The sequence below is a fragment of the Eptatretus burgeri genome, chromosome 6 (genome assembly GCF_056783735.1).
Source record: "Eptatretus burgeri isolate ZD-2024b chromosome 6, Ebu_testis_v1, whole genome shotgun sequence".
In the NCBI taxonomy this organism is placed as follows: Eukaryota; Metazoa; Chordata; class Myxini; order Myxiniformes; family Myxinidae; genus Eptatretus; species Eptatretus burgeri.
In genome coordinates this window covers 112,001,789-112,013,889 of record NC_140966.1, presented here as the reverse complement: position 1 = coordinate 112,013,889, position 12,101 = coordinate 112,001,789, and the positions used below count along the sequence as shown (strand labels likewise).

General features: G+C 43.4%; 1 protein-coding gene across 1 annotated transcript in view; it reads right to left on the bottom strand.

The window, feature by feature from the left end:
• Window positions 1-12,101, bottom strand: part of LOC147025638 (myosin-binding protein C, cardiac-type-like) — a 94,396-nt gene that overhangs the window by 44,407 nt on the left and 37,888 nt on the right. The window contains exon 13 of the mRNA XM_085887094.1: window positions 4,053-4,159. Within this exon, the coding sequence (XP_085743220.1) occupies window positions 4,053-4,159 (107 nt within the window). The remainder of the gene's footprint in view (window positions 1-4,052; window positions 4,160-12,101) is intronic.

Genomic DNA, 12,101 nt, shown 5'->3' with positions numbered 1-12,101 from the left:
AAATATATGTTTTTCTGCATTCTAATTGTTTCTAGTTATGGTCAGTATATTGACAAACAAGAATAATTATAAAAAAAGTGAAATGTATTGAGGGTAAAATAAAAAATTATCGCTTTTTTGTCCCGAAACATTTTCTTTTTTACCCGATACTGATTTTGGCTCCTGGACAAAAAAAAAAGAAACGTTGAAGACACAAGATGATATCAAGTCTATGACAATACAATATAATTATGTAAATCATTGAAACATGACAACATTTACAATTCCACTCGGGGCAATCACATCTGCCTGACGAAGGTTTCGAAATGAAAATGAAAATTCGCATTAAACTCAGAAACTACATCCATTATAAACTTACTCTACATGTTGAGAAAAATCAAGGGTATTAAAGTTAGAACTCGACAATGTCGTCATCATCCTCATCATTGTCACATGGAGTGTTTGTGCAGCCAGAGCCCCTGCAGTTTCCACAAGCTGGAGTGCACTCAATGTTGTGCTTCATCCATGTGCACCTCATGGTGCTACATTCAGCCTGGCAGTTGCATCTAATGACATGTAACATCTTTTCAGGAGCTGGAGTTATTGATGTCTGAAGTGGCACAAAACCCTCGTCACACTTCTGCCAACCCCTGTCTGTTGGAAGAAGTCTGCAAGTCTGACGTCTTGAAACGAATCAAAGACCACCTTCAGAAGCATGCCGAGTCTACAAAGATATCTTCTAGAACTTCAGCGCTCTGGGTTCAGTATATGGACATGCTAAACATTCTACACAAATACATCCAGGCAGAGCGCACTGGGAACTGGGCACTACATCTTCAGGCCATCCAGGAAATTCTGCCTTACTTGGCAGCCTCGGGCCACAACCTGTATGCCAAATCTGCGAGGGTGTATCTGCAGCAGATGTCCAACTTCAAAACTCAACATCCCAATGTCCAACAACGTTTTGATGAGGGGTTCCATGTGGTTCGACGAAGTGATCGCCTGTGGGCAGGTCTTTCATCTGACCTGATCATCGAACAAGTTTTGATGAGAAGTTTGAAGACCAGCAGGGGGCTCACATGAGGGTGAGGAATTGACAGAGCAACATTCACATGAGGTATGGCTACTATCAATGCCTGCCTGTGCAGAAATAACCCAGGCAATGCAGGAGCTCACAGGTGTGAACTACAACACTGGAGAGCAGAAGAAGGACATGACCAAGGCAAGACAATCTTGTGACTGGAAGGACACACTATCAGCTCTTCAGTATTTACAGGAACGGAATCCGTTCAGTAGTGATCCACGTCTGAGGAACATTGCCACTGGAGTTCATGCACACCCCACCGTCAATGTTGATACAGCACATGCTGTAGGAGCCAAAATATTGAAATCTATGGATGGGAAAACACCTGCCGAGTACACATTTAAGAGGAAAGACCAAGTTGTCATCCTTGGCATGAAGGCATCTATCAAGATTGATGGAGAGCAAGTCCAGGTTGACCCACAACTCCTCTTCCAGAGACTGATCACTGTTGCACAGACAACAGAAGAACTGGAGTCGGCCTTCAAATATGAACTGTGCAGCTATCCACCATCCCTCTTTGATTCCTCTCTTCAGCTCCGAGAAGCACACAAGCCAGTCTTTGCTGATGCCATCTGGGATCTTCTTGGATCCGATGTCCCAGCCGATATCCCAAATGATGGGCAACAGTATGTTTTGGATGGCGGGGCACTTGTTCAATGCATTCCATGGTCTCGTGGATCTACATCCAGAGACATATGCCACCAGTACACTGATTATGTAACGAAGAAGTACGGAGATGCCATAGTCGTGTTTGATGGTGATGAGAGTACCAACACGAAGGACATGACACACCAGAGACGGTCTAAAGGGAATGCTGGCACTACTGTGACATTTACAGCTGACATGCATCTCACAATGAAGAAGGAACAGTTTCTTGCCAATAGGCAGAATAAACAGTGATTCATTTTTATGTTGAGTGAAGAGCTTCAGAAGAAGAACTGTGAGACACACCATGCCTCAGGGGATGCTGATCTCCTGATTGTACTGAAGGCCGTGCAGTCTGCTACTGTCACCAACACTGTGTTAGTTGGTGATGACACAGACCTCCTCGTCCTCCTATGCTACCATAGAATCCCATGACCTCTTCTTTTGTCCCGAGCCAAAGAAGAACACGAAGAAGCCTCGCATCTGGAACATCAAGGCTACAAACAAAATGATTGGTACAGACATATGCAAGCACATACTGTTTCTACATGCAGTTCTTGGGTGCGACACGACATCTCATCTTCATGGGATTGGAAAGGGAGCTTCCCTCAAAAAGTTCAAAGCAAACAACACATTCCGTGAGCAGGCCAAGGTTTTTGATACATATCCAGCTTCCGTCTGTGATGTGGCAGATGCAGGAGAAAAAACATTGGTGATAATCTACAACGGAAAGTCAACTGACACCCTGGACACCCTCCGGTATCAGCGGTACTGGGACAAGGTGGCTTCAAGCTCCTCTCACGTGCAACCACAGGCGTTACCACCAACATCAGAAGCAGAAAAGTATCACAGCCTGCGCGTGTATGTGCAAGTCCAAGAATGGAAGGGATGTGCAGATGAACTTCTTCAAACAGACTGGGGTTGGCAGAAGTGTGACGAGGATTTTGTGCCACTTCAGACATCAATAGCTCCAGCTCCTGAAAAGATGTTACGTGTCATTAGGTGCAACTGCCAGGCTGAATGTAGCACCATGAGATGCACATGCAAGAAGCACAACATTGAGTGCACTCCAGATTGTGTAAACTGCAGGGGCTCTGGCTGCACAAACACTCCATGTGACAATGATGAGGATGATGACGACATTGTCGAGTTCTAACTTTATTACGCTTCATTTTTCTCAACATGTATAGTAAGTTTATAATGGATGTAGTTTATGAGTTTAATGCAAATTTTCATTTTCATTTCGAAACCTTTGTCAGGCAGATGTGATTGCCCCGAGTGGAATTGTGAATTTTGTCATGTTTCAATGATTTACATAATTATAATGTATTGCCATAGACTTGATTTCATCTTGTGTCTTCAACGTTTCTTTTTTTTTTGGCCAGGAGCCAAAATCAGTATGAGGCTAAAAAAAAAAATTCGGGACAAAAAATTGACATTTTTGGACAAAAAAGCTATAATTTTTTATTTTACCCTCAATACATTTCAAACTTTTTTATAATTATTCTTGTATATCAATATACTGACCATAACTAGAAACAATTAGAATGCAGAAAAACATATATTTACATATTAAAATATCAATCTTTACAATTTTCTCATTTTCCCCGAAGCCGGGTGGCGGCCATATTGGATTTCCATGATTTCAGGACTTTCCCCCCAGAGGATCCCTCAGGACTTTTTTTCTGTCACTGAGGACATATCCAGAAATCAAAATCTGTTGAGTTTGCTTTTGTTGCAATTTGTGGGAGGTCATCTGACATTTTGACTATTATCTGGAGATATTCACAGGTATGTCTGGACCAGATTACAAGGGACTTTCAGTACAGTACATGTACTCCACAATAGTTTCTGTGAAACAAGTCCTGGGATGCAGTGGAACTGCATCACAATGAGATTGTAGAACATCATCACAATGGGATAGTGGAACGGCATTACAATGAGGTTGTGGAACGTCATCACAATGGGATAGTGGAATGACATCACAATGGGGTTGTGTAACAGCATGACAATGGGGTTGTGTAACAGCATGACAATGGGGTTGTGTAACAGCATGACAATGGGGTTGTGTAACAGCATGACAATGGGGTTGTGGAACAGCATCACAATGGGGTTGTGGCACAGCATCACAATGGAGTTGTGGAACAGCCTCACAATAGGGTTGTGGAACAGCCTCACAATAGGGTTGTGACAAAGTAGGTGGGAGTGGTGGTACAGCATCACATTGTGGTACTGGTAGTAGGGAAAAACAATCAATTAATGTAATTGAGGAAATTTGATGAGAAAAAAAAAAGAATGTCCATGTAGTGTTGGAGCATTCTCCATGTACTGTACTTAGACACACCCAGCATGTTGAGCTTTGCAGACAGTGAGAAAGCATGTCCATCTGGGACAAATGTGTAGTCTCCCTTGTCATCATCCCGCACACCATCTATCTCCAGCTTGTGAATTCTATGGCACAAAGGAACCCTTAGTACACGCACATTGGAGCGTACACACGTGCATGATCGTACATACAGCTGCACATCGCAACTTGCTTGGTGCATCAAGATGAAGATGTAATGAATGAAATGGAATAAAATGATGGACATTTTAAAGAAAAAGATGAGGTGCAGGGTAACTACTGTAAAGCTCCTTAATACATCCAGTCATTTTTAGCTCGCCTGTTTGAAGAACAGAGAGCTATAGCGATACCCCTGGCGTGAGCGTGAGCGTGAGCGTGAAAATGTTAAAGTTTTTGGTGCAAGTTATATTTTCCTTTCTAATGTTTTTATCTACCACACTATTTTTTATACGCCGGATATGTATATATATATATATATATATATATATATATATATATATATATATATATATATATATATATATATATATATATATATATATATATATATATATATATATATATACATATCGGGGCGTATTATGTGATACCGGTCGTCCATCCGGCCGTCTGCCTGTCCGTCCGTCTGTCTGTCTGTCCGTCCATATGTCCGTTCCTGTCCACACTGTAACTCCCAAAGTTTTCAACTTTCACGTTTCATATTTGGTACATAGGTACAGACTGTGGAGACAGTGTGTCACGACATACGTTCATCATCTAAAGTGGTTGCCATGGCAACCAGGATGCTGTTTTCCATGTAGTAGCACAATTCTGTATATGCCTTCTTGTTCGGGCGTATATTGTGCTCACTTGCGCTCTTGTTACTGATTACAATATACAAATACATATATTGCTTTAAAATTATACTTCACTGCAACGCTTTATAAAAAAATATTAATTATTAGACTAGTCTTTTAAAAACGATAAATGTATAAACAGGCGAGCATTGGGTGGCTTTGACACCAACTCTCTGGTATACTCCCAAACTGTGACACCTGTTTGGAAATCACCTGTAAATGTATGTACACTGGTGGTTTGGGAGAACTCAATTATACATCACTGGGGTTGTATTTACACTGTGCGACATCACGTATGACATCATTTCCTTTCTTTACATCAACGTAGGCATCATATTGTCTCTGCAGAGATGCTTGCAAGCAGTTTTCCTTCGAGATAGTACAGCATGTGTGAGATTATCATTTAATGAATGGATGTGACAGCCCCCCCTGCCCTCCCCCCCACTTCCAACCTTGATTCACACCCCAACTCCAGGTAGCAAACTCTCTGAATGCAATCCCCTTTCCACCCCACCATGTGTGTGCAGCCGACTTTTAATTTTCAATTGGTCACTGGCTTTGACACCAATACAAGTTTTATTAGGGGCCCTGTCGGTATCAAGAATCTACACACATCGAGCAAACAGTTTCAAATGGAGCTCGTCGCCGCCATTAGAGCACTTGAATTGCATCAGACGTGGCAATCAATGTGAATCGGTGCTCCCAGCTTGCCGGCTCGATGACAAAAGACACCATTTGCATTTTTGCCACCTCCTTCACCATCTCCGTTTATAATCCTTCATGGGCAACTTCTCGTTCTAATGACGTGTGTTACATCATTTTGGGAGTTATCGGCATAAGAATGAAAAAAAGTACCCAGACTCTAACCCCGAATAACCGAGACGACTAGAGGGTTCATAGAACATGATACCCCACGCAGTGTTCAGGTGTATACTCCAATTTTAACAAAATAATGAGTTTGACACGTTGACTGCCAACTAAGAGCATCTCCTTATGCACTCTCATGAAGATGACGTTGAGTCACAGTTTAGGAGATGGAGGGATTATTGATCACCATCGATGTACATGGCCATATGGCAGCTTCTTCTTCACCCCCTGATGCTGGACTATCTCACATGCCATGCCCTCGAATGCCATATATCGATATACTGTGTGGACCGTGGAAGTACAATGAAGGAGATTTGTGCTATAGTGTTCATATATATATATATATATATATATATATATATATATATATATATATATATATATATATATATATATATATTTCAATTTAAATAAAGGTTTAAAGAGGTTAAAGGATATATAAATAAAAACATTACGGATTATACCGGCATTTTCTCCAACGTCTATTACTCCACCTGATCTAATGCGTTACGTTAGTTATTCGTGTCTGTTAATTGTGTCCTTTATAACGTCTTTCAAACAATAAGTTTCCCGTTTGGAATGATTTTTAATGCCAGCTGCCCAGCAAGCAGACAGAGTAAAAATATTATCTCACTCCTCTGTGTACATGTGCGATTGAGACAAATTCTTCGCCGAGGTACGTGAAAACAAGACACTTGTCTTCCGATTCATTTTCAAAATCTAACATCGATATATTACTAAAACTCTCATCTTGTGTGTATATATATATATATATATATATGTATATATATATATATATATATATATATATATATATATATATGTATATATTCTTCTTGCTCTTTCGGCTTGCTCCGCTAGGTCGCCACAGCGGACCAACTGTCTCCATTTTGCTCTATCCTCCACATCTTCCATTGACACTCCAACCACCCGCATGTCCGCCCTCACCGCATCCATGAACCTCTTCTTTGGCCTTCCTCTTCTCCTCCTGCCTGGCGGCTCCATCTTCAACATCCTTCTCCCGATATACTCCGTTTCCCTCCTGTGCACATGTCCAAACCATCGCAATCTCGCCTCTCTCACTTTGTCTCCAAACCGTCCTACCTGCGCTGTCCCTCTAATACACTCATTTCTTATCCTATCCATCCTCGTCACTCCCAACGAGAATCGCAGCATCTTTAACTCTGCCACCTCCAGCTCTACTTCCTGTCTTTTGTTAGCGCCACCGCCTCCAAACCATACAACATAGCTGGTCTCACTACCGTCTTGTATACTTTCCCCTTCACTCTTGCAGCTACCCTTCTGTCACAAATCACTCCTGCAACTCTTCTCCACCCACTCCATCCTGCCTGCACTCTCTTTTTCACTTCTCTCCCACACTCTCCGTTACTTTGGACAGTTGATCCCAAGTATTTAAACCAATCCACCTTCCCCACCTCAACTCCTTGCAACCGCACCATACCACCACCCTCCCTCTCATTTACGCACATGTACCCGTCTTTCTCCTACTGACTAACATTCCCCTTCTCTCCAGTGCGTACCTCCACCTCTCAAGGCTCGATTCAGCCTGCTCCCTACTCTCCCTACAGATCATGATGTCATCCGCGAACATCATGGTCCATGGAGACTCCAGTCTGATCTCGTCCGTCAACCTGTCCATCACCATTGCAAACAGGAAAGGGCTCAGAGTCGATCCTTGGTGCAATCCCACTTTAACCTTAAACCGGTCCGTCATTCCTACCGCACACCTCACCGCTGTCACACTGTCCTCATACATATCCTGCACGATCCTCACATACTTCTCCACCACTCCCGACTTCCTCATACAATGCCACAACTCCTCTCTTGGCGCCCTATCATGTTTTCTCTAAATCCACAAACACACAATGTAACTCTTTCTGGCCTTCCCTATACTTCTCCATCAACATTCTCAAAGCAAACATCGCATCAGTGGTGCTCTTTCCTGGCATAAACCCATATTGCTGCTCACAGATCGTCACCTCTCCTCTCAACCGAGCTTCCACTACTCTTTCCCACAACTTCATGGTGTGGCTTAACAACTTTATCCCTCTGTAATTTCCACAGCTCTGCACATCACCCTTATTCTTGAAAATCGGAATCAGTACACTTAATCTCCACTCCTCCGGCATCCTCTCACTTTCCAAGACTTTATTAAACAATCTGGTTAACAACCCCACTGCCATCTCTCCTAAGCACTTCCATGCCTCCACTGGTATTCCATCTGGGCCAACCGCCTTTCCACTCTTCATCCTCCTCATAGCAGTCCTCACTTCATCCTTACTGATCCACCCCACTTCCAGATTCACTATCTCCACCTCTTCCAACCTTCTCTCTCTCTCATTTTCTTCATTCATCAGCTCCTCAAAGTACTCCATCCACCTTCTCAACACACTCTCCTCGCTCGTCAGCACATTCCCATTTGCGTCCTTTATCACCCGAACCTGCAGCACATCCTTCCCAGCTCGGTCCCTCTGTCTTGCCAATCGGTATAAATCCTTTTCCCCTTCTTTTGTATCCAACTTCTCATACAGCTCATCATATGCCTTTTCCTTGGCCTTTGCCACCTCTCTTTTTGCTTTTCGACGCCACTCCTTGTACTCCTGCCGACTTTCTTCATCTCTCTGACTATCCCACTTCTTTTTAGCCAACCCCTTCTTCCTTATACTTTCCTGTACTTCCTCATTCCACCACCAAGTCTCCTTATCTTCCTTCCTCTGTCCAGATGTCACACCAAGTACCTTCCTAGCTATCTCCCTCACAACTTCTGCTGTCGTTGCCCAATCATCCCACCCATCTTTACCACCATCCAACGCCTGTCTCACCTCCTCCCTAAATTTCACGCAACAGTCTTCCTCCTTCAGCTTCCACCATCTGGTCCTTGGTTCAGCCCTCACTCTCTTCCTCAACCTCACCTCTAAAGTCATCCTACAGACCACCAATCGATGCTGTCGAGCTACACTCTCCCCTGCCACAACCTTACAGTCACTAATCTCTTTCAGGTTGCATCTCCTACTTAAGATGTAATCCACCTGTGTGCACTTTCCTCCACTCTTGTATGTCACCCTGTGTTCCTCCTTCTTCTTGAAATACGTGTTTACCACTGCCATTTCCATTCTTTTTGCAAACTCTACCACCATTTGCCCTTCCACATTTCTCTTGTTGAGACCGTACCTCCCCATCACCTCCTCATCCTCTTTATTCCCTTCCCCAACATGTCCATTGAAATCTGCTCCAATCACCACTCTTTCATCCTTGGATACACTCTCCACCACTTCATCTAACTCACTCCAGAAATCTTCTTTATATTCCATCTCACACCCCATATGTGGGGCATATGCACTGATGACATTCATCATCACCCCTTCAATTTCCAACTTCACACTCATCACTCGGTCAGACACCCTCCTCACCTCCAATACCCTCTTGACATGATCTTCCTTCAGGAATATATGTATATATATATATATATATATGTACATGTATGTATGTATATATGTATGTATGTATGTATGTTCCCAAAATACAGCCAAAACAGTACATGACAGCGCAAAAAATTTCGGCTCACCTTACTCACCATTCTCCTGCCGTGTGCAGTATCAAGTTTCATTCAAATCGGGCAACGAAAAAAATTATTAAAAAATCAATTCCCGATTCAGTCAAGTACTCTTCAGGAGAATTTGATCAATGCAAACAACCTCAGTGGTATAGTTCGCTGGAGCTATCTTTTTTTTCTTTTTTTTCTTTTTTTTGAAATGATTTTTTTTTATCAACCGCTGTCACAACGGGTTCACGGGTCGTCTAGATACATTTAAATACCGTGTTCCTCAATCATAAACTGATCATACGGACAGACGGATGGACAGATGGACGGACAGACATGAACCAATTGCTTCACCCTACTTTTCGCGAAGCGTGCGCGGGGTAAAAATCAAAGGTGGTTGAGATTAAAAACAGGACTGATACATAAAACAACTATAAATACACTAAAGTCAACTGAATAATGTTAAAATGACTGAATAATTATACAAATGAGGAAATAATTATCCAAATGCAATCCGGTCTCCGAACCTCAGAGAGTGCTGCGATACCGACGTCCAAACGCTTGAGCTCAGATGATAACAGAGACAGGTGATCATCCTCTCTTAGGGATCAGACATTCCAGGTACCCACCCGAAGGGACCGCCTAAGGTTAACCTAAGGAGACCGCCATCTGGTGGACGACACCTCAGCACCACCCTGACACACTCTCCTGCAATCTGACCCGGGAAGGTTACCCCGTGGTTTCCCTCCTATCACCAAAGATTGGTGGTCCCGAAGGTTTTGCCCCAATCCCGTCATCCGGCGAACTGCCCTGCGGAGGGAAGCTGCACAGGAGGTACTCACGGAGTGGGTCTTAATGGCAAAAAAAAAAAACAATGGCAAAATCCAATCAAATTGCATGTTGGTAAACACGGATGATACCGACCCTTGCATTACCCCAGGGTTGGGAGCAAAGCAACGTTGTGGACCCTCATTCAAGTGGGGCTTCTGCTTATGTTGTGAAACTGGTAAAATAGTCAAATGGGGATAAGAGACAAAAAAAGATCTACCTTCATGCCAGGCTGGACTGATCGGAATTAGCAAGTCAATGGGAACCGGAGGAATAAAACTGGGGATAACACTGGGAGAGAAAAGCACAGACAAAGCATTGGAAGGGAGAGCATGGCATGGAGAATGCATGAACTGAAGCTGCTCGAGTCACGCCGGTGAGTGAGTGATGTCGAAACGATTTCTGGGGAGATGTGCACCGCCAATGGCCTTTCTGCCTTGGATGGGACCCACATTCGGGGCCATACTGTGAAGTACTACAATACGAGAGAGAGAGCTAAGCTCCCATGTGATCTGGAACTTGTTGGCCTGATACAGCTCAGTGGATGCCCCCTTTGTCTCTTCCTCTCACTCAATTATCCACTCACTCACTCACTCTCTGCCTCATCCACTCCCTTTCTCTCTTTCACCCAGTCCCTTTCTCAATCCATCCCTTCTCCCACTCCCTTTCACTCTTCTGCCTTACCAGCTTTGAGTAAACATCTTCGGAATGAATCACACGAGCAAAAATAGACAAAGAACAGAGTGACACGAAGCTTCCTGTCTATACTTGTCTTTTATCTTATCTGTGTGTGGAAAATCTTTTGGATTATCTCTGCACAGACTTTCGAGTTTGGGATTCCAAGGCATCACCTTGACTTCTCATCGTACAGATGGGAGGGATGATATTGTGTGTATTACTGAGTTAAAAAAAACAACCTGAATCGTTTGAAAGTCAAAGCAATGGAAACAACAACATCACTCAGTAGGGAACATACCTCCGCCAGGCTGAACAGTTTACATAATTTTGTATTCCATTGATAGGTCGGATCTGAATCCGGATCTGAACCAAAATCGAATCGGCTTGTTCTTGTCACCGAACCAACTCATCCACCTCGTTTTGTCATAAACTCGTCCAAAACTTTTGAGATATTGTGCAATACATAGTTTTTGGCCCGATCTCTCAAAGGTGAAGAAACACTTGAAAAAAAAAAAAATTGTTGTATCCTGATTCGGATCTTCAACAAAATTGGATCAAATCATCCTTGTCCTGCACCCAACCTATCCACCAAGTTACGTCCGAATCCATCCATAGTTTTTTGAGATATTTTGCTCACAAACAGACAAACAGACAGACAGACAAACAGACAGACAAACAGACAGACAAACAGACAGGCAGATAGAGGGGAAAACATAACATCCTTCCACCTTCAGCGGTGGAGGTAATCTCATGGGTTTATCGAATGGTATACGACTGACGATCAAAGTGAGTACCATTTATTGTTGTGATTTTAGGATGTGCTTCGTATAATAAAGTCGTTTATATATGAGGCCCCGCGAGGAGGAGTGATGTAAGCGACATTTTTTAATGATATTGTTACAGATTCTCGCCCGCCGGAGTGCGAACGACCGCGTTTAACCAATAGCGGCCGCCTCGCCCACCGAACGGACAATCCAGTCGCGGCCTTCCGGATCAAATGCCGGAATCCCGCTTCGGGTGTGTTTTGGATGCACATCACAGCCTAATCAACACTCTACCCGTGCTACAGGGTCAATCGCCAAATTTTCGATATACCTAATTAATCGCGCGGGCAGACTACCGAGAGACTGTACCTCAACGGGGCCCGCTTGAAACGAGCCGCTTAAGCAGCTCGCTTCGTTTTGGGATAACCGAGCGGGGTATTATCGTGAGGCCCCGTTGGACCCGATTCTATTATCGGTTATTTAAAAACCATCTATATTGGACAGACCCCAGACA